The sequence below is a fragment of the Fragaria vesca genome, linkage group LG7 (genome assembly GCF_000184155.1).
Source record: "Fragaria vesca subsp. vesca linkage group LG7, FraVesHawaii_1.0, whole genome shotgun sequence".
NCBI classification, from domain to species: Eukaryota; Viridiplantae; Streptophyta; class Magnoliopsida; order Rosales; family Rosaceae; genus Fragaria; species Fragaria vesca.
The window spans coordinates 14,555,789-14,577,578 of record NC_020497.1 but is presented as its reverse complement, the minus strand read 5'-3'; the positions used below and the strand labels follow the sequence as shown (position 1 = coordinate 14,577,578).

The window sequence follows — 21,790 nt, the reverse complement described above, 5'->3', positions numbered from 1 at the left end:
ATATCAGGACCTTCGCAATTTAATTTGAAAACGAAACTTTATCTGATTATAAATTGTATACACAAATATAAGTGATTATATATTATTGACTTGTAGTTACTGCAAGCTCATGCCATGTGTTTCACAGATTCTAATTTCTCTTAAAAAGCAAGCTTTGCTACAGAGGTACTTCTAGGCGAGAGGAATGGGTAGTTGGACAAAAATGAAGGCTTTCACCCTCCAAGTTCTTACAGGAAGGTGGCTCATGTTGTTTGCTTCATTTCTAATGATGGCTAGTGCTGGTGCAAGCTACATGTTCGGCCTCTACTCAAATGACATCAAGTCCTCACTCGGTTACAGCCAAACGACCCTCAATCTCATCAGCTTCTTCAAGGACTTAGGGGCCAACATTGGCATATTTTCGGGGCTGATCAACGAGGTGACTCCCCCATGGGTGGTCTTATCGATCGGTGCAGCTTTCAACTTCTTTGGCTATTTCATGATTTGGCTTGCCGTGACCAAAAAAATAGCCAAGCCCCAAGTTTGGCACATGTGCACGTACATAGCAATGGGGGCAAACTCGCACACTTTCATCAACACCGGAGCTCTAGTCACCTGCGTGAAGAACTTCCCCAGAAGCCGTGGACTCTTGTTAGGCCTTTTGAATGGCTACATTGGTCTAAGTGCAGCAGTAATCGCGCAGCTATACCATGCTCTCTATGGTGATGACACTAAGTCCTTCACATTGTTCGTCGCATGGCTTCCTTCTACTCTTTCTCTGATATTTCTCCGGACCATTAGAATCATGACGGTTATACCAAACAAAAATGACCGCAATGTGTTACATAAATTCTTTTTTATCTCACTTGGACTTGCCATGTTCTTGTTGGTAATAATCATAGTAGAGCAGCAAGTCAACTTCACACAAAGTGAGTACAGTGGGAGTGCAGCTGTAGTAATTTTCTTGCTCTTTCTCCCACTCGCTGTTGTTGTAGCCGAAGAGAAAAATATTTGGAGGAACAGTCGACTGATTAGTACCGCAGAACATATCGATTCATCAGGCCAAAACCAGCTGAGTATAATTCCATCCCCAGTATCATTAGTGTCACCTAGTGATGACAGGAAAGTTTCTTGTTGGGATTGGAATCATATATTTAGTCCACCACAGATAGGAGAGGACTACACCATACTCCAAGCAGTGTTCAGCATCGAAATGTTTGCGTTGTTCTTGACAACACTATGCGGCCTAGGCGGCATGTTAACAATGATGGACAACTTGGGTCAGATTGGAACTGCATTGGGATACTCATTGGGAAGTATAAGCACATTTGTGTCACTCACAAGCATTTGGGTTTACCTAGGGGAAGTAATGGTGGGTATGCTCTCAGAAATCTTCATCACAAAGTACAAATTTCCCAGACCTCTCATGTTCACTCTCTCCCTCTTGCTATCATGCATTGGTCACCTTCTGATTGCATTCAATGTGCCAAACGGTCTCTATGCGGCTTCGATAATCATCGGCTTTTGCTTTGGTGGACAGTGGCCACTGATATTTTCGGTCACTTCTGAGATTTTCGGGCTTAAGCACTGCTCTACGTTGAACAATGTTGGGGTAATGGCTTGCCCACTTGGGTCATATTTAATCAATGTGAGGGTGACGGGGTATCTCTATGATAAGGAAGCAGAGAAGCAACTGAGAGCTTTGGGATTGGAGAGGAAGATTGGGGAGGGGTTAAATTGCAGTGGGGGGCAATGCTACAGATTGCCCTTCATTATAATCACTGGAGTGACAATGCTTGGTGTGCTTTTTTCACTTGTTTTGGTGCTTAGGACTAGGAAGTTCTATAACAGTGACATTTATAAAAAGTTCAAAGATGAGGCCAAAGAAGTAGAGTATGAAACTGTGGTGGCCAGAAACCCAGTTAGACTACAAAAGTTAAGTGAAAAGTTGGAAGGTGCATATGAGAGTAGTGGTTCTGAAGTTAAAGATGTAAGGTAGAAATCCCGGGGTAAATAATTGAAGTAAGCAATTATTAGGTTATAATTCTGAGTGTCTAGTGCAAGTTAGTTTATATAATAAACAGAGGGAGCAATGTACTATATATGTTCCAGTTCTTACTGTCAATCATGGCATGCACTAGGGATGGTGTAGTGGGAGCTACAGTATATGTAAATAGGTGGCAATCACTATGTATGCTTCACCGAACCATCAAAATTAAGCTTTATTTGATGAGAATTAGTCTCGGTGTTGCACGTTTCATTAAAAAGGCTTGTCTAGAAGAAATGGGAGCTGCTAGTATAGACTTGGGTGGACATGAAGAGCCTTGTCCTGCAAGTCCTCAAAGGACGATGGCTGATTGTGTTTGCTTCATTTCTGATGATGGTCACAGCCGGTGCCAGCTACATGTTCGGCCTCTACTCCAACGACATCAAGTCTGTCCTCGGCTACGACCAAACCACCCTCAACCTCATCAGCTTCTCCAAAGACCTAGGTGCCAACATTGGCATCCTCTCCGGCCTCATCAACGAAGTCACACCACCCTGGGTGGTCTTATCAATCGGTGCAGTCCTCAACTTCTTCGGGCACTTCATGATTTGGCTAGCAGTAGCTCAAAAAATCCATAAACCCCAAGTTTGGCACATGTGCATGTACATGGGCATAGGAGCTAACTCACACACTTTCACCAACACCGGAGCTCTGGTCACCTGCGTGAAGAACTTCCCGGAGAGCCGTGGCATCGTGCTAGGGCTTTTGAAGAGCTATACTGGTATAAGTGCAGCTGTGGTGGCACAGCTGTACCATGCCGTCTACGGTGACGATACCAAGTATTTCACTTTGGTTGTGGCCTGGCTTCCGACAGCTATTTCCTTCGCCTTCATCGGAACTATTCGGATCATGAAGGTTAGTCGACGTGGCTCGAACGAGCTCAAGGCTTTTTATCACTTCCTCTATCTGTCACTAGGTCTAGCTGCATTTTTGTTGGTTATAATTATAGTGGAAAAAAGGGTCACGTTTAGTCCAAGTGAGTATGTTGGAAGTGCAGCTGTAGTCCTCTTTTTACTCTTTTTACCACTTACCGTGGTAATTATGGAAGAGTACAAGGTTTGGGAGAGCAAGAGATCAATAGTAACTAAAGATTCTAGCCATGCCAAACCGGAGATTTTGGGGCATCGAGATGAACCATTAGAACATTTTGTTGTCATTGAAAAAGAAGTTTCTTGGCGGAAAGACATATTTAACCCGCCGGAGATCGGAGAGGACTTCACCATACTTCAAGCCGTTTTCAGCGTCGAGATGGTGACTTTACTCTTTGCAACAATTTGTGGACTTGGAGGCACCATGACCATGATGGACAACTTGGGACAAATTGGTACATCTCTTGGGTACCCTCTGAAAAGCATAAGAAACTTTGTGTCCCTAACAAGCATATGGAACTATTCAGGTCATATTGCCGCTGGTATAGGCTCAGAAATATTCATCACAAAGTACAAATGGCCTCGCCCTCTAATTTTCACAGCAATTCTCTTGCTCTCGTGTGTTGGTCATCTTCTAATAGCGTTCAACATCCCATATGGTGTCTATGTTGCTTCAGTGGTCACTGGTTTTTGTTTTGGTGCTCATTGGCCTTTGATCTACACCATTATATCCGAGCTTTTCGGCCTCAAGTACTACTCGACTTTGTACAATATTGGTGGATTGGCTAGCCCTATTGGGTTGTATGTGCTCAATGTGAGGGTTACGGGGCATTTGTATGATGTGGAGGCTAAGAAGCAAATGGCAGCTTTGGGGATTCAGAGGAAGGTTGGAGAGGAGTTGAACTGTGTTGGGGGAGAGTGCTTCAAATGGTCTTTCATCATTATTACTGTGGTAACTTTTGTTGGAACACTAGTTTCTTTGGTTTTGGTGGTGAGGACAAGGAAGTTTTATAAGGGTGATATTTACAAGAAGTTTAGAGAAACGGTTAGTGTGGCTGATGAAACGAAATTAGAGGTTGCTAAAACTTCTGCTGGAGTGGAAACTACTGGTCTCAAACATGACCTCTCCAAGCCCAGAGGTCAATGGTAAGAAATGGAGAAATGTGCAAGAACTATTTATCCATATATGCCTACAAGATTGTACTTTACTTGTATTTAGCAAGTTAGCATTATAGCATACCGCCTCTAATATTGCAGGTGGTGTGTGGAATAAGACAATTATATAAAAGGGTGCATGTTTGTGAATTAGAAGATAATAGATATACGTAAATTATTCATTTTTCTTAGTATGACAACTTTTAGCATGCAAGATCATGTCTAACATAATGAGACAAATCCAACTACAAAATTTCTAACGATTTATTTTATGTTATGTAATGTTATAGAGAATCGATAAGACTTACTTCTAAATATGTATGCGGAATTATAAGTTGTACTCAACACAAGAACACATATGATGTATATACAAGAGTGGAAATACTAACCTGAATAAGACATGCTTGATCTTCTCCTCTGAACAATTGACTGAAGGCAATCTCACTTATGGGGCAGAGAACTTGAATGCTTATATTGATTGTTAGAGCATTGAGGATTAGGTGCCTCCCATAAAAGGTTTCCCAATCCTTCTACATTAAGGCCAACCTTTTCCTGTTCCATATGCAAGTAGGTATACTTCATTAGCTAAGTAACCTTACTAATCAGTACTGATATTAACATGTAATCAATCATGAGTCTGATGAACACTAGGAATGTCTTACTTGCTTCATCTGTAATTTATGTAGCTTAGTTATTGATACTTAGTGAATCATTGATAGTCCACATTAAGTCTTTCAATCTCCCACTTGAACTATCAATATTCAAACAACAAGAAAAGCTACTGCATCAGATATAGCAAAACTGAAGTGTGCACAAAGACATATCCAGCACCATCAAATTCATCCCAAAACTCGGTCATTCTGTAATCCATTATATTGAACCACAGGAAATCTAACATTTAACCAAGCATGTGACTAAAATCCAATATCTTACAGAACAGGAGTAAACTTTAGGCATTTGAAATTTTAACTTGCAGAACATAATGCAAGTAAAATGATCCAAATAATAGATTCTCCAACTTAAGGAATCTGCAACTTCAAATACTGAAGATACATACAAGTATTAAAGTATATAATGCTAATGAACTGAAATAACAACTTTTACTTGAGCAAGATGAAAAAAAAATATGCAGAAAACTGATTCAATAATACTCCTTTAGTCAGATATTTGAATAATTAAAATACTAAAATCAGAAACCTTAAAGATATTAAGTCTACAGCAATGCAGATTGAACTCTCCCACTAACCTAAGACATCAAAACTTGGTAAGATCCCCATATTTGTAACATGATTCTGGAAAGTACCAACTCCTAAGGGTTTTGTAAGTGGATCTGCCAACTGATCTTGAGTACTGATCTTAATAACATCAATCTCATCATCTCTTACGCTTTCCCTTACGGCATAGTAATCGACGACAATATTACTGGAAGCTGTGGACCTTTTATTATTCTTAGCAAAGAATACCGCAGCTGCATTATCACAATATAACTTAATTGGTTTCTCAATAGAATCTACTATTCCAATCTGTACAACAAAGTTTCTGAGCTAAAGTGCTTGCCCTGTATGGACAGCAACATATTCAGCTTGCATAGTGGAAGTAGAAGTTAGAGACTGTTTCACACTCTTCCAAGATATTGCCCCTCCAGCCAGCATAAAAATATACCCTGAGGTTGACTTAAGATCATCCACACAACCCTTATAATCTGAATCACTGTATCCAACTACTTCTAATTCAGTATCAAGATTCCTATAAACCAGCATATAATCCTTCGTCTTATGCAAATACTGAGAACCTTTTTACCAGCAGTCTTCTTCCGAAAACTCTTCGCTTCGTTATTTTCATTCTTCTTTTCCTTTCTTTTCTCTCGTCTAACAGTGAACATTTCCTTCATATCAAAGTGCTTCATCAGAAAGTTCTAAGTCTCTTTCAACAATCCTAAATCACTGCTGGCCAATAGATTGTCATCGACATACAACACTAGAAATATGAATTTACTCCCACTGACCTTCATATATATACACTCATCTAGTCTATTTTCAGCAAAGCCAAATGAAGTAATCACAGAATCAAACTTAATATACCATTGACTCGAAGCCTGTTTTTAAACTATAGATTGACTTTCTTAATCTACATACCTTTTCTTCATTCAAGTCACCAGACACATTATTTTCTACTTCATTATACCCAAACCATTCATCGATGTCACTCACACTATTTCTGCCGGCTTCCATATCTAGTTCATCCATAACAACATTGTCAGCATCATTCATCTCTCCTAAAAATGTAGCTCTATTGGTCTCTAGAATTCTAATATGGTGATGTGGGCTGTAGAATCTAAACCCCTTAGATTTGGTTAAGTATCCTACAAAGAAAACACTCGAGGTTCTACGATCAAGCTTTCCTGCCTTGGGATTATAAACCCTTGCCTCTGCCTTACGTCCCCACACATGAAAGTGATTTAAACTAGGTTTTCTGCCGAACCATAACTCAAAAGGTGTATTATTGTTGACTGAATTACTAGGGGTCCTATTGCAGATATAGTTCGCAATCTGCAATGCTTCCCCCCACAAAAATCTTGGAAATCCCGACTTACTAATCATACTTCTAACCATGTTGATCAACGTTCTGTTCCTTCTCTTGCAACTCTGTTCTGTTCTGGTGTCCCTGGAGTGGTATATTGAGCCTAAATACCACATTCTTGAAGATAAAGAGCAAAAGGTCTCATATTCTGTCCAGCATCTGTATGCCTACCATAATACTCACCTCCCCTATCTGATCTAACAACTTTAATGACTTTAATTAATTGTTTCTCTTTTAAAGACGTCTAAAGCCTGTGACTTTTCAGAAATAAGAAATACAGGCAGAACCTTGAAAAATCATCAATAAAGGTAATAAAATACTGATTTTTACAAAGAGTCAGATGAGGAAAAGGACCAGAGATGTCATTGTGAATTAATCCTAATAGTTCTCAGCTCCTAACAGACCCCGTTTTCCTAGACTTGGTCATTCTACCTTTAAGACACTCAATGCAGACGTTAAAATCAGTAAAATCTAAAGAAGGTAGAATGTCCTCTCTCACAAGTATTTTTAACCTCTTTTGAGATATGTCCCAGCCTTTTATGCCAAAGAAAAGTTGAATTCTCATTATGTCTAGGTCTCTTATGTCCTATAGTCTTTTCTGTCAAAAATACCGCAAGTGAATTTCTATGGTTTAAATGCCAATAACCATCAACCAGAGATGTATTACTAATAAAATCAGAAAAAGGGAAAAAATTGAGACTTTTATTACTTCCAACAAAAGAATAACCATGAGTTTTGACAAAAAGAGATCCTGAAACTAAATTTCTCTGCATAGAAGGTATGCAGTACACATTGTCCAGATCTAAAGTAAAGCCACTAGGAAAACAAGCCTAACTACTCCAATTGCTTTGACAGTTACTCTGTTTGCCATTCCCTGAGCTAATCCTAGCTTCGTCCTTATTTGGGATCCTCTTTCTTAGATATCCCTTTCTTAACCAGCCAGTCTTTAAAACCCTTACAGTCCTTTTTGACATGACCAGGCTTTCGGCAGAAGAAACACTCTACAGACCCACACTCTTAAAATTCTTATAGTTGTTAAATCCCTGAGAATTTCCCTGAGAAACTTTGGAAGATGAAGCACCAGATTGATTTGACCTATAGCCGAATTTCTTCTTAAATTGAGGCTTGCTGACAAGATTCACTCCAATGCTCTATCCCTTCTTTATTCTATACTCCTCTAGGACACATATTGAAATCAGTTCATTCACAGACCAACTCTCCTTCTGTGTATTGTAGTTTGACTGCATCTGACTATATTGCTGAGGTAGAGAATTCAAAAGCAAATGCACCAGAAAAGTATCTTCAATACTGACATTTAGGGCGTTGAGTTTTCCAGCGATATCAATCCCCTTCATTATAAATTCCCTAACGCTTCCAACTCCATCAAACTTCATGGTAATGAGGGTATTCATCAAGTTTCCAATCTCTGCCTTCTCTGATACTATGTACCTTTCTTCTATATTTTTGAAATATTGCTTAGCATACTCAGACTCAGGTATACTACCTCTCACAGAAGTTGTCGTATATTTCTTCAGAATAGCTAAGGTCAGTCTGTTGTGTTTATGCCACTGATGGTACCTATCTTTCACATCCTTGCCGGTAGTAGTTGTTGGTTCTGCTAGTGGATCCTCCTTAATTAAGGACATGGTCAAAGTCTATCATTCCTAGATGCAGCTCTATGTCTTGCTTCCATTGCTTAAAGTTCGACCCATGTAAGCTTTATATTTGAAGAAGTCCTAAGGGGAGGTTCATGGCTGTAGTAAAACATAAAGAGGTTCTAGATTTAGTAAAACTTTATAAATATACGGCATTAAACTGAAGTGCCCCAAAACATAAGGTGTCTGCCTTACCTAGAGTGGCAAAAGGACATATCGACACAAGCTGAATCATATAACCAGAATATTAAAACAACTATAGGTTTATTAGATTATGTCAACACCTAGAGTGGCAAGAAGAACAACCTCTAACAACCCCTGAATGCATTTTAATTTTCTGTTATATGCTAATACTGAACCTAAGAGATGTGAATGTTTAAACCTCCTTAAGGGAGCAAAGACACAGACAATTAGATTCAATATTACAAGTTGTTGATCCATTACTTCTGTTTAACATTAATTCCTTTCAAAAAGATTGCTATTGACAATACAATTTGTTAAAAGATTATAATTAAACTGGATCAAGACTATATTTAGAGTGTTTTGTGTTTTGAGTTTTGTTGTAGTGTGTTCACAAGGATTTCACAATACTGAACAGGGAGATAAACTTAAGCCCAGCAAACAACTAATATGAAGATCAAAACTCAATTCTCAAAACACACGATCTTAATCAATCAAAGCAATCAAACCTCTATATATATATATGTATATCTTAATCAAAATCTAAGGTGCAGAGGATAAGCATGAATCATACAACATCTTTATATCAATTGCAAACACATAGAAACTTCATTCAATTTTAGACAAGCATCGTTCCAATCCAAAACACAAAATCATGCAACTGAAGGTAAGTTTCATCTGGACACCACAGGAGTACACTAACCTATGTTGCATTCCGGGCATGCATCTAGGGTTCTTGTGCTTTACAGAAATCATATACATGCATGTAATCTAAAATCAAAACAGAAAACAAAATCCCAAAATTCTGACCTTATACTGCTCATACTCAAGAACGTGGAAGCAAAAACAAAATTGAGCATGTTAATCCATTCGCCCTTCCTAATCCGCAGCAAATAGGGGTCTCCAAAACCCCAGAGAGACGCAATCGCCTCTCCACTGAATCCCAGCCCAATTAATATTTAACTCTGGGGTTAAATATCAAAACAAGAGTCAAATTCGCAAAACGAAAACTCTAAAGCAAAAAAGAGAAACCGAAACCTACTTGTGATGCTCATTAGAGAAAACATAGAAGTTCCGCAAGGAATTGCTACAGATAGCTCTAAGTCTATTGTAAACGGACAAGTTCCTGTTCTTGTCCTCCTCGAGCACAATCGAAAGCACCACCACGTCGTTAATGGCTGCATTCTCAATCAAATCAATCTGCAAAACCAGTCTCAAGCTCAAAATCACTTCCTAATTCAAATTCGATAGTGCAAACTCAACAAAAACCATAGAAATGAGATTCGAACCTGGTTGAGCACCACATTGGTGTCGAGGACGAGGACGAGGACGAGGACGGTGGAAGCGGCGGCGCTCAGGCGAGCATTGGTGTTGTTGCACTTTTGGCATACCGGAGCTCCGCAGTAGATATCGTCGGGGAGATAGTGCTCTCTGACGACCTGAGAAAACCAGAACAGAAACCCTGATTAGACTGAAAACCCTAATTTTGAAAACCAGAGCGGAAAGAGGTTTATGGTTTTGGGAGGGAAATAGGGGGGTGAGATTCAGACCTTGGTGATTTTGCCTCCTCTGGTTCTCTTATTGTATGACCGGTTCTGCCCCTTGGTTCTCGGAAAGGTGTGGCCGAGCTAGGGTGTTTCGTTATCGGAGAAGGATGAATGCGGCGTCGTTTTTGGGGTGCTTCGGCGAGTTTGGAGGGAAGGCACTGTGAAATCCAATTGGAGTGAGCGGTTGGTTTTCGTATCCGGCCGGGTATATAATTGCTGGGTTTATAGTGACACGTGGTTAGCACGTGACGGCTCTGATTTAACCTAATCGGAACCCATCTTTAACTCTTGGTCTCTTGGTCTCTTGGTCTCTTGGTCATCCACCAAAGTCTAAACTCTGTAAATTATATGTTGATTAGAGACATGTGAATCAGACGGCTGAAAATAAACTTACTACAATTAGCATGACTGAATTAACAGAATAACAGATAAAACACAAACACGAGATAGTGCATTTTATATTTGTATAATCATTGCGTCAAGCATGTTTGTCTCGGTTTACGCTTTGCACATTGTGTCTAGTGTTAACATAGAGGTAGTGTTCTATTTGTATGATCAAATGGACGCAACATACGAGTAACATGATGAAATATAGTATCACCAAATATGTTACGGCAACAAAGTGTGGGAAACCTTGGTTAATGGTCTCTTTATCGACCTCAATTAAGAAAAGACCGACTCGGATCCTCTCTTAATATTTTTATGTTAATATTACCTCATAAAGCAATCTCAGCCATCAATTCTTAATGAATGGCTAGGATGTCTTTTAGTTTTGTTTTTTGAGTTTGGCCTAGAGTTTAGGATATAGGGTTTAGGGTATAGGATATATGGTTAGGGTATAGGTTTAGGGTATAGAGTTTAGGGGTTAGGATTTTAAAAATCAACAAAAAACCCAAAATGGTCTTTGACAAAATCGCTAAAATTGTTTTTCATCATGAAAATTCACATGTCAAAATTTAAAGAGAAAATTACAAAGTAATACATGAACAAATTTTAAAACACAAAAAACCTACTTTTAAACAAATTAGGACACAAACTGAGGCCCAAAATCAATGGTCACAGGCCTGACCCGAATTTTAACTATGAAATGACCAAAATGATCAATTTTCCCACAGAATTACACAAATGCCATCAAATCTTTATTCTATCTCTCTCCCCACACATTCATATCAGGTTTTTCTCTTATTCTTCTTCTTCTTCTCTCTCTCTCTGCAGATTCAGGTACAGACACAAAAGGCCAATATGCTTTAACCCGCAATTCCAGACTCGAGCCGCGTCGGAGCCTTGTTAGCCTCCTACCCAGTCAACAACATCACAGCCCCGTCGTCCACAATCGAATTCGGGTCGACCCGAACATCTTTAATCGTCGGAATCTCCGATTAGGACCCAATCAAGCCATCTTAATCTCTCTGCTCACCTAGGGAGGGACCTTGCGCCCTCAGATTGATGATGGCCCAAGCTTGATCTACCGCACAAGTAGTTCGAGGTCCTCGATAGCGTCTTGCCGGATATCGAGAGTAAGAAACCGTGGCTGCAGAGGCTTTTCTGCAGAGGCTTTTAGTAGATATGATCGGTGGGGTTCTGTCATTGACGACTACCAAGAGGTCTGCGGCATGATCCGTTCAAGATTTACGTTGGCCACTTCCTGCTACTATCTCGTCATTTGTCGAAACCTTAAGGCTGTTACATGTTTGCTACTGTTACGACGTTATTCAAGACCCTAGATCTGGAAGAGTATGAGCCATGCTACTGTACATTCGATAGTAGCAGTAAATATTCAGTCGTCAGTAGCAGAAGGTTTCCAATCGCGACAGTAGCATCTCTGTTTGGTTTCGGAGAATTGCTGGAAAATAATTGCAATAGTACTGGCAGTAGCATATTCGTACTCTGCAGTAGCATATTCATTCCAGGCAGCAGCACATATCTGGTTGACAGTAGCAGATTAGCGGTCAAATATGTAGTGAAGAGTATTCTGGTAAAATATATAATAACAGATAGTATGTGGATATTAATTTGTCCTAATTTGTTAATATTTGTCCTTAGATGTGTAAGATAATGTGTAAAAGATGTATTTGTAACCTGAAATTTGGTTATTAATTAGTATGTAGTTTACTAAATTTAAATGGAATGAAGGACCACGTCAGACTGCCACGTGGTCTTTCAGGAGCACTGAAAAATTTCTCATATCATCTATCTCTTTTATTCTCCAATTTCTCGTTGAGATTTTTTTTTTTGGAATTTCGTCAAGACCTTTCTAAATGAGAAATATCTGCAACCAGAAGTTAGTCCTCAAGAGAAGCTCTCAACAAGAGTGACAGAACCCCTTCCTCATCAGCTCCACCTCCACCTGCAAGATAGTTTTAGATTTGCACCTCCACCTCCACTCTCACCTCCTCAAGATCTTCCTCGAGAACGTCATTGTCATCCTCGACGGCGTGACGTCGTAACTTACACTCAGCACGTTCGGATGAAGACCGTCACCGCCATGGATGTTGTCTATGCTCTTAAGAGGCAGGGAAGGACCTTTCACGGTTTCGTGGGTTGATCTAGGAACTCTTATTTTTGTTAATATTGGGTTTTAAGTTTAGTAGTTATTCTAGTGGGTCTATGGTTAGATCTGAGTTTCATTAGAATTGGGTTTATGAACTTGATGTTCATGTAATTTGCGAGTTTGTTTTGAGTAAATGAAATATAATTTTTTGGTAAATCTATGCCTTATTATATACATTGATTAATTTTATTTCAATTTTATGGGTTTACTATTCTCATACATATGTTTGAGACCTTTGAAAATCTGGGTAGCTGAATTGGTAATACATGATTTACATTACATCTCTCTTGGTTGCTTCACCATGGCCTAAGCGCAACAACAACACAACAAAGTGTGATCATTTTACATTTGTGGAGCATTTGTCTAAAATTCAGATGTGTATTGCCATCAAGAGACATGTTTGTGCGAATTATTTAGTTTGTCATAATGAATTATTTATGATCTACACTCTATACACTCAGTCTCGGTGTGTTTAGAGAGGCAAACGGACGCAACATACGAGTAGCATGATGAAATATAATATCACAAAATATGTTTTCGGCAGCAAAGTGAGGGAAACCTTGATGATTAATGGTCTCTTCATCGACCTCAGTTAAGAATAGACATAATGAATCGGTGAGTCGTGGTTTATTGGTTAATTAGGCTAATTGATAACCCATGGTGTTGTTGGGTCTAACTGGGTTTTTCCCGCGTTGTTATCCGAAAAAAAGACTCTTTACGAGCTCAATTATACGAGCCATATCAATCATGATTATTTTCTACAACAACTACAGTTTTCAGGTTTTTGCACTTTTCAAAGTTGTTATAACCACAGCTTCTTATAAAATCATTGGTATCTCAATTCATAATTTCATATCACTAAAACACTGTCAAAGTTTTTTTCTTTTTTTCTTCAGAAAACTCACCGCCCACTCTTAAATCAATTGCATTGTTCGTGAATTAGATATAATTTCATTCACTTGAAAAAACAATCAAAAATACAAATCAGTCAATACTTCTAAATCTGTTACTACTCAAAATAACCTCTGAAAGGGTTAAATCTAGAACCTTGTGTAAATGACCACTTATATTATTCTCACAAAATCCCCCAATTACTTTTTCCAGTATGTACTATTTACCCGTACACAATACTACCAGGGCCGGGGTTAAAACAGTAACTTCTTCTTACCAGAAAAAGAAAAATAATCCAGTAATTTCAAGAACCGAAAAAGGTAAAAACCAAACGGATGAAAAAAGCGTATTGGAGTTACGCAACTCACCCCAGGGCAAATGGTAAAACCACACACCGTACCGAAGGGCAGAGCGGTAATTTCGACAGAGCTCACTGGCACCAACATACATTTTAGCCTGCGGACCTTCGTCAGTATCATTCAGTACCAGAGAGAGAAGAGAGAGAGAGAGAAGAGAGCTCCGAAACGTTTCGCTTTCTCTCTCTACATGCAATTTGAGGCGTTGTTGCTCTGAGAAAACCCTAGCATTGTGTGTGTGATGGCCTCGAAGGATAAGGGGAAGGCGATCGCCGGGAGCGGATCGTCCGCCGCCGGCAAGCGCAAGCCCGGCGACGACAAGTCCGGCGGTGGGAGCCGGAAGCGGATGAACCCCGGCGTTCTCCAGTTCTTCGAGCACTCCGCCGCCGAAGCTGACGGCTCCGACGACAGCGACATGGACGGTATATTCCCCTCTCTCTCTCTCTTTCCGACGTCGTTTTTGACTGGGTGTTTCGGAATTCTAGGGTTTTGGAAATGGATTTCGTTTTGTGCTTGCTTTGTAAACGTGACTAGCTTTTTCACTGAGATATTTGGTTAATTTTTTCTTCTATTTTGGGGTTTTTCGGTTTCTTCTCACTCTTAAAGTTTGAAATGCTGGGTTTGTTTGGTTACCTAAAGCTCCATTCTTTTTTCTTTTTATACAAATAGGGTTTGTGTATTTAAATCTGGAGCCTTTTTAAGTAGAGATGGTTAAAATGACGGTTTCGAGTCTTTGTTTGAGTTTACTGGAGTGGTTGATATGGATTTTGAGGAGACTCGCTGTGATTGTTGAAGCTTTTATGGCTTTTTTGGCTCAATCCAGGCCCATTTTGAGGCATTTCGAGTGTTTACCTCATTTCTGGTGTACCTTTCTTTTGGTATATGTGGATTTAGTGATAGGATTGATTGGGTTTCTCTGTAAATGGTTGAGTTTTGTGGTTTCTTGGGGGTCTGTATGAGCTACTGAAGTTGCATGTGGTGCCAAATGCGGTACACTACTGCTGTTGCATGCAGTGGTTCCTGTGTGATATATGATTGTTGGCTGTGGTCGTTGATTCCATGGAAAAAAGTCGGTACCTTTATGGTAGATTAGTGAAACTCTGGTCTTAAATTTGTGTGAACATTTTTGTGTGGGATTTACTAGCTGCGTGGAAGTTTGTTGCATATGAAGATACGACACAATAGTTCATGCCTGGGTGCTTGGTTTGCATATGCATTATGAAGGATGATTGCGTTTATGGTTATGTATATTCCAGTAAAGTGTTATAATAGTTCTTGCCAGCTGTTCTATATGTTAGCACACACTTTATCAAATGAAGCTTGCTTGGTGTTGATAAGAATCCTTCTTACCAACACAATCTTTAAAAACATGATGTGCAAAAGTATCATTATAGAAGATGTTTTATTTCATCTACGAAATCTTTATTCACATAGGTTTTTATTTTTTTTATTTTTTATTTTTAATAAATTACTGGGTACAGATTTTATGGAAGAAGAACTTGAAGCAGAACCTATTGTCCAGAGTGAACCTGGGAAAGCCCGTAACCTTCCATTCATTCCTAAAGAGGAGGAAGTGGATGGGGAAGAATTTGAAAGAATGATGGAAGAACGATACAGGACTGGTTCTACATATGTTACCTATGCTGAAGATAATTATGAAAACAAAAGATCGATTGATGGAATTGTGCTTGAGCCTTCTGCTAAAGATCCTGTTGTCTGGAAAGTAAAGTGTGCGGTAAGCATCAGATGCTTTCTTACTTTTTAGTGCTGTATAATATTGAATGTTCTTCTAAAATCATTGATCTCTTCTTTGCCTATAGAATAAACCACAATCTATTCTCACTCAACTTTTTGGCTGTAGGTTGGACGCGAGAGACACTCAGCTTTCTGTATGATGCAGAAGTTTGTTGACTTAGCATCAATGGGTACCAAGCTGCAGATTATATCTGCATTTGCTGTTGATCACATCAAGGGTTTTATCTTCATTGAAGCTGATAAGCTATGTGACGTTCAGGAGGTAATCTATGCTTCCAATGCTGTACAAGTTGCTCGTTGTTAATTGGTACTAGTAAAGTTGCTCTTTTGGTGCAACACTATTCCTAATAACTAATAACGTTGTTTTTCGTAGGCATGTAAAGGACTTTGTAATATATTTCTATCCCGAGTAACGCCAGTTCCCAAAAGTGAAGCTCCTAATTTGTTGGCTCCTCGGACTAAAAACAGTGAAATTGCTGTCGGTACATGGGCCCGTGTGAAGAGTGGGAACTACAAAGGTGACTTGGGACAGGTATTATATATCCTAAGTTGGCCAATATCCTAATTTGGGCAGGTGTTCCTTGACCAATAGATATGTATCTGAGTTTGGTTTCTGTAGGTTGTGGCTGTGAACGAAAAGAAAAAAGCAACAGTAAAGCTGATACCCAGAATTGATCTACAAGCAATGGCTATGAAATTTGTAAGGGAATTGCTTGCTTGTCTAGTTTTTGTTTTGTGATTTTTTTATTGTTATTTTTGCCAAACTAAAGTTTCGCTTTTAATTGGTAATTGCTAACTATCATGGAGCAATGTGGGGAAATAAATTTTATGTCATTAGGAAATATGTTAGCACCGGTGCATTTCATATATATTTTGGTTGAACCATCTTTGACAGTTGTACCTTAGATGGGTTATTTCAGTCCTCGATGCAAATTTGCATTATCCTTGTTTCATGCTGTTGATTTTTCACTGGATAATAAATGCTTCTTTCCCCCTTGAAGAATTGGTAGAGTTTTATTTTGTAAAAGCTGTTATGTACATGTCATACCATGACATGATTGCTATGCTTTCAGTTTTCGTAGTTCTTCTAAAAGCTGATTCCAACAACTCTTTCGTTTTTTAAACTTTTCTAATGAAGGCATCTTTATTTGTAATTTTATGCCATTCGTCCCCAAGTGGGAGATTTCTGTAGATGCTCCTACACAGATTTCTGCAGTACCCTGGTCTGTCTAAGATTTGAGTCATTTGACTTCTTCATGTTACTGGCCTTTTGCTTCTTGTCTCGCTTTTAGGTTTTTTTTTTTTTTTAAAGGGTTTTGTTGTGTCTTCTCTCTTACAATTTCTAGCAATAATGTCTTTTAAAAAGTTATTTTTTTTTCTCTGAAAGGTTATGATCATCGTTTTGATAATCTCTTGAAAATCGTGTTTGCACGTTACTTATAAGTACATCTTGGTAGAAAAGCTCTCAGTATTTCGCTACGTAAAGCAAGTTTGATGTGGATTAAGAATGGTGTTGTTCTTTGGTCATATCCTCAATGGTATAAATACAAAAGTCAACCGATGCAAGTGCTATGGTAGTAGGTTTAGATTATTAATGTACGTTTTGAACCTTATATTTAAGATAGCACACATTCTACCATTTATAGTTAACAGTAAATTATTTTAGATTATTAATGCAAATTTATAACCTTATATTTAAGAAGGTGCATGTTATACAATTTATAGTTAACCAGCAATTTAGTTTCCTTTACTGCTATTTGATTGGATCTGTCATTTTTCTGTGGACCTGCAACTTTGCAACTAGATAATTTTGATTCCTTTTTATCTTATAGGGTGGGGGTGTTTCTAGAAAGAAACTGCCTACTCCAGCACCGAGATTGATCAGCACAAGCGAACTTGAGTATGCCACAAAATTTATCTGGTAGCTTATTATTTGATGCCAGCTTCTGGTTCACTAATTTATTTCACTTGTAGGGAGTTCCGCCCTCTCATTCAGCACAGGAAGGATAAGGATACCGGATTGCATTTTCTCTGTTTTGATGGTTTGCTCCTTAAGGATGGATATTTATACAAAAAAGTGCCGTTAGATTCCTTAATTTGTCGGGGAGTCGTTCCATCAGATGAGGAGATACTGAAATTCAGGCCCTCCGAGAACAATGAATCTACTGATCTGGAGTGGCTTTCACAGCTCTATGGTGAAAATAAGAAAAGGAAGAGCGTCGACATTGATATAGGGGATGGCAAAGGAGAGGGTTCATCAAAGGGTAATGGGAAAGGAGAAGGTTCATCAAAGGGTAATGGGAAAGGAGAAGGTCCTTCAGGTGGGAAAAAAGGCTCCTCAGGGTGTACTGGGAAAGGAGAAAAAGAAGGCTCCTCAGGGTGTACTGGGAAAGGAGAAAGTTCTTCCGGGTGTGGTGAGAATCTCTATGGGATGTATGATCTTGTCTGTTTTGGGTGAGTCCTTACAAGCTGCTGTGGCTCTGATCTTTTCTCAATGAACTGCTTAATATTGAAATGATATTTACTTAATATATTTTCTATTGCAGCAAGAAAGATTTTGGTCTTGTGCTAGGCATTGAGAAAGATGATACTTACAAGGTACATAATATAGTTAATGTGCTCAGAATACATAATCTAATCAATGAGCTTAGGTACTTAATATTCTGACTCACTTTTATGTTCACTAGATTCTGAAAGAGGGTTCGGAAGGATCTGCCGTTGTGACAATTCCACAGAAGGAGATAAAGAATGTACTCTCTGATGTAAAATTTACAGCTTATGATCAGCGCCAGAAGCCCATTGGTGTCAATGATACAGTTCAAGTTTTGGAAGGACCATTAAAGGTTTGGCACTAATTTGAGATCATTTATCATATATATTAGAAAAGTTCTATTGAGAAACGTGTGCTTCTAAAGGCAGCGGAAACTAAAAAACAGGTATCTCACATTTCAGGATAGGCAAGGAATAGTGAAGCAAGTCTACAGAGGCACGATATTCATGTTTGATGAGAACGAGACAGAAAATGGTGGTTATTTCTGCTCAAAATCTCACATGTGTGAGAAAATCAAGCTTTCCATTGACGTCAGCCCAGAAAAGGTTGGCTGCACTTTTTAATTTATTTAGGAAATAGTATTTTATGTATATTTGTACATTATATTTTAGAATGAGTATATTAATGATGATATTCTTTCCTGATTCAGGATGGGGATTCGGGTGCTATGGACTTTGATGATTTCACATTATCACCCAAGTCCCCTCTATCACCAAAAAAGCCGTGGCTAAAGGAGAATAACTGTACGTATGAGTCTTAATGTGTTATTGTAAGTTCTCTACTGTGATATCTATATGAGTCAAGCTGATAAGTTTTTTGACTGCAGTCAATCAGGGCAATACTGACGGAATGTTCTCAATTGGTCAAACTTTAAGAATTCGTGTTGGTCCATTGAAGGGATACCTCTGTCGTGTCTTGGCCATACGCCGTGCTGATATCACTGTTAAGCTTGATTCTCAGCAAAGGGTTCTTACAGGTTTGTCGATCTCGATTAAATGCCATGTGTAATTTGCTTTATTGATCCGATGAATGTGATTCTATTGCTGTTATCATTTTTTGTCAACATTCTGCAGTTAAAGCTGAGCATCTTACAGAGGTTCGTGCAAAGAGCTCTGCCATGCTTAGGTACTTCTTACATGCAATGAATCATTTGTATAAAGATGTTGGTTACCTACCGTCTTTTCAATTAGTTTACTGATGTAATCTTTCTCCCTGTTAGTGAGGATCCGGAGTCCAGCTCTCTTAAACCATTCGATTTGCTTGGAACTGAAGGAGGCTCTACAGGTATGAAACTCTTGGCACTTTAACCATTGCATTCTAGATTACCTCTTTGTCTCCTAGTCCTTTTCACATCCAATTTTGTTTTTGATTTTCAAGAAATATGTTTCTGAGAATTGATGTGCTTGTTGTTCTTGCAGATTGGACCGATGGAGCTGGGACATCAGCCGGGGGTGATGCGTGGAATGCTGGAGGGTCATCTGGTGAAAGGTAACATTTTGGGCCTGTCAACTAATGCACCCTATATTTTTTTATACCTTTAATGCACTCTCATTATGCACAACATTAATCATTGAGTGCCTTATATTTGATTGGTTGGGATTTAAATATGGAATGTTGATGTATAGCTTTACTCCAGGATCTCAATATTTCCTTAGAATTGTTAACAGAAGTCGGGCATAATGCTTTTGTGTGCGAATGTCTACACCATAAGTTAAGTAACTAAATGGTATAAAGTAGTGTTGCGTGATAAAATATTAAGATTTCAACAGAATACACGTTATTGGAACACTAGACTTTATTATATGCAAAACTAATCTTGACAAATGACGCAGCAACTGCTTATTCAGATGATAAAGCACTTCAATGTTTTTCTTATTCTTTTTCTTTTGGTGTGTGAGTGTGAGTGTTTTGATGTTTCAAGGTCGACCTTAGTCTACATGTATGTTGAATATCTCATTTGTGGGTCAGTGCTTTAAGATTACTACATCTTAAAAGATCTTGAAAGGTGCTTCAATCTTGATCATGACCATACTCTACTCAGTTAGTGATAAATAGACAGATTACTACATCTTGAAAGATCTTGAAAGGTGCTTCAATTTTGATCGTGACCATATTCTACTCAGTGTAGTGATAAATATCCAGATCTACTGCTGTGCACTTAGTTTTGATTACTTCAAATTCAAAATTATTTAATTGCCACTTTTTTGCAGGAATGCTTGGCCTAGTTTCTCTGCCTCGGGCAATTCGGTAGGTCTTGATCCCGCACAGTATTTTCATCCTCTCTCTCTCTCTCACTCTCCTCCTCCACCTCTCCCTCTCCCCACAACAAAAGAAATCATCTCTATGTGTATGTATTTGATTTGTAACCTAATCAGCAAGTCTTTTGATGCTTCCAGCTTCAGCCTGAGTCCAGCTCTGCGAATCCTTTTGATTCTGATGGAAATGGTGCTAATAAAGGTACTTTCAGTTCTCCAAGTTTCAAAAAGGCAATGCCTTTAATAAGAAAGTTAACCCTTGTGTGAAGATGTTCATTTATTTTCTGTCATAACCTGTGGATGTAGAGGATAATTCTTGGGAGAGGAACATGGCTCCAAATAACAACTCAACCTGGGGTGTTGCAGCAGCAGAAAACAAGGATCAAGGTACTGGATGGGGAAAAAGCGAATCTTGGGGTGCGAAAGTTGGAGGTGACAGCAATCTGTCGGATACTTGGCAAAAAGCATCAGAACCCGCCAGTTCATCCTGGGGGGTTGCAGCAGCAGTAGATAACAAGGATGAAGGTACTGGTTGTGGAAAAAGCGACGCTTGGGGCGCTAAAGTTGGAGGTGACAGCACTTCGTCAGATACTTGGCAAAAAGCATCAGAACCTGCTAGTTCATCCTGGGGTGTAGCAGCAGCAGCAGATAACAAGGATCAAGGTTCTGTTTGGGGCGGTAATGATAGTCAGAAACCAAATGTTGCAGATGATAGTGGTGATCGAGGTTCTGCTTGGAGTAAGCCAGCTGGAGGTTCTTGGAGTAAACAAACTGGAGGATCCTCATGGGGTAAGCAAGAGGGCTCAAGTAATGGTGATGTAGGGTGGAAAAGTTCAATACCATCAGTAGAGAATCAGACTGGGAGCTGGGGTAATGCAGGTGGCTGGGCAAAAGCTCAAGGCGGATCTGGTAATGAGAATGAGAAAGACAGCTGGAAGAAGCCTAGTGGTGTAGAAGATGGAGGTTCTATCTGGAATAAACAAGATGGAGGTTCTACTTGGAATAATCCTGCTGGTGGTTCTTGGAGTAAAGGTGGGGATCAAGGGTCTGCTGGTGGGTATGGTGGCAATGGTGGTGGTGGTAGAGGGAGTGGAGGTGGGAATTGTTTTAAGTGTGGTGAGTCTGGACACATGTCCAGGGACTGCCCTCAGGGAGGCGGTGGTGGTAGAGGGAGTGGAGGTGGAAACTGTTTCAAATGTGGTGAGTCTGGCCACATGTCGAGGGAGTGCCCTCAGGGTGGCGGCGGTGGTAGAGGGGGTGGAAGTGGGAATTGTTTCAAGTGTGGTGAGTCGGGACACATGTCCAGGGAGTGCCCTCAGGGCGGCGGTGGTGGTAGAGGGGGTGGAGGTGGAAATTGTTTCAAGTGTGGTGAGTCAGGACACATGTCCAGGGAGTGCCCTCAGGGCGGCGGTGGTGGTA

The 21,790-nt window shown here is 39.4% G+C and overlaps 5 protein-coding genes across 7 annotated transcripts in view; 4 read left to right on the top strand and 1 right to left on the bottom strand.

Moving 5' to 3' along the window:
• Positions 1 to 202: 202 nt before the first annotated feature.
• On the top strand, positions 203 to 2,137 carry LOC101305216. The gene has a single exon (XM_004307289.1). It carries the CDS (start codon positions 203 to 205, stop codon positions 1,976 to 1,978), a length of 1,776 nt encoding a protein of 591 aa, XP_004307337.1. The 3' UTR covers positions 1,979 to 2,137.
• A 135-nt stretch (positions 2,138 to 2,272) lies between these two features.
• Positions 2,273 to 4,179, top strand: LOC101304914. Its single transcript, XM_004307288.1, has one exon. The coding sequence runs from the start codon at positions 2,294 to 2,296 to the stop codon at positions 4,043 to 4,045; it is 1,752 nt and encodes a 583-aa protein (XP_004307336.1). The 5' UTR covers positions 2,273 to 2,293; the 3' UTR covers positions 4,046 to 4,179.
• A 3,557-nt stretch (positions 4,180 to 7,736) lies between these two features.
• On the bottom strand, positions 7,737 to 10,190 carry LOC101305511. Of its 3 annotated transcripts, XR_185249.1 has the most exons (4): positions 10,016 to 10,190; positions 9,755 to 9,904; positions 9,508 to 9,665; positions 7,737 to 9,430 (listed from the first exon to the last, which is right to left on the bottom strand). XR_185249.1 is itself a non-coding variant. In XM_004307290.1 (2 exons), exon 2 carries the CDS (start codon positions 8,274 to 8,276, stop codon positions 7,782 to 7,784), a length of 495 nt encoding a protein of 164 aa, XP_004307338.1. In that variant the 5' UTR covers positions 8,277 to 8,384; positions 9,508 to 9,581; the 3' UTR covers positions 7,737 to 7,781. The 3 variants fall into 3 exon arrangements, 2 of the variants coding, with proteins under 2 accessions (XP_004307338.1, XP_004307339.1); XM_004307290.1 differs by lacking the exons at positions 9,755 to 9,904; positions 10,016 to 10,190 and having other exon boundaries at positions 7,737 to 8,384; positions 9,508 to 9,581; XM_004307291.1 differs by lacking the exons at positions 9,508 to 9,665; positions 9,755 to 9,904; positions 10,016 to 10,190 and having other exon boundaries at positions 7,737 to 8,384; positions 9,276 to 9,366.
• Positions 10,191 to 14,075: 3,885 nt separating this feature from the next.
• LOC101311630 (transcription elongation factor SPT5-like) lies at positions 14,076 to 20,638 on the top strand. Its single transcript, XM_004308713.1, has 18 exons — positions 14,076 to 14,232; positions 15,292 to 15,545; positions 15,672 to 15,827; positions 15,939 to 16,097; positions 16,185 to 16,265; positions 17,398 to 17,465; positions 17,540 to 17,829; positions 17,959 to 18,019; positions 18,112 to 18,163; positions 18,253 to 18,408; positions 18,518 to 18,661; positions 18,766 to 18,859; positions 18,943 to 19,092; positions 19,190 to 19,241; positions 19,336 to 19,400; positions 19,535 to 19,604; positions 20,327 to 20,363; positions 20,513 to 20,638. Exons 1-18 carry the CDS (start codon positions 14,157 to 14,159, stop codon positions 20,636 to 20,638), a joined length of 2,091 nt encoding a protein of 696 aa, XP_004308761.1. The 5' UTR covers positions 14,076 to 14,156.
• Positions 20,639 to 20,700: 62 nt separating this feature from the next.
• LOC101311334 overlaps positions 20,701 to 21,790 on the top strand; it is a 3,044-nt gene continuing 1,954 nt past the window's right edge. Inside the window, exon 1 of the mRNA XM_004308712.1 lies at positions 20,701 to 21,787. Within this exon, the coding sequence (XP_004308760.1) occupies positions 20,701 to 21,787 (1,087 nt within the window). The remainder of the gene's footprint in view (positions 21,788 to 21,790) is intronic.

What these genes read in the sequence shown, in the direction of transcription:
- LOC101305216 (XM_004307289.1), top strand. Translation starts at nt 203, where the DNA reads ATGAAGGCTTTCACCCTCCAAGTTCTTACAGGAAGGTGGCTCATGTTG.
- LOC101304914 (XM_004307288.1), top strand. Translation starts at nt 2,294, where the DNA reads ATGAAGAGCCTTGTCCTGCAAGTCCTCAAAGGACGATGGCTGATTGTG.
- LOC101305511 (XM_004307290.1), bottom strand. Translation starts at nt 8,276, where the DNA reads ATGTCCTTAATTAAGGAGGATCCACTAGCAGAACCAACAACTACTACC.
- LOC101311630 (XM_004308713.1), top strand. Translation starts at nt 14,157, where the DNA reads ATGAACCCCGGCGTTCTCCAGTTCTTCGAGCACTCCGCCGCCGAAGCT. An exon ending in AGAAAGATGATACTTACAAG is followed by an intron (nt 18,164 to 18,252) that starts GTACATAATATA and finishes TATGTTCACTAG; the next exon opens with ATTCTGAAAGAGGGTTCGGA. An exon ending in TCAGCAAAGGGTTCTTACAG is followed by an intron (nt 19,093 to 19,189) that starts GTTTGTCGATCT and finishes AACATTCTGCAG; the next exon opens with TTAAAGCTGAGCATCTTACA.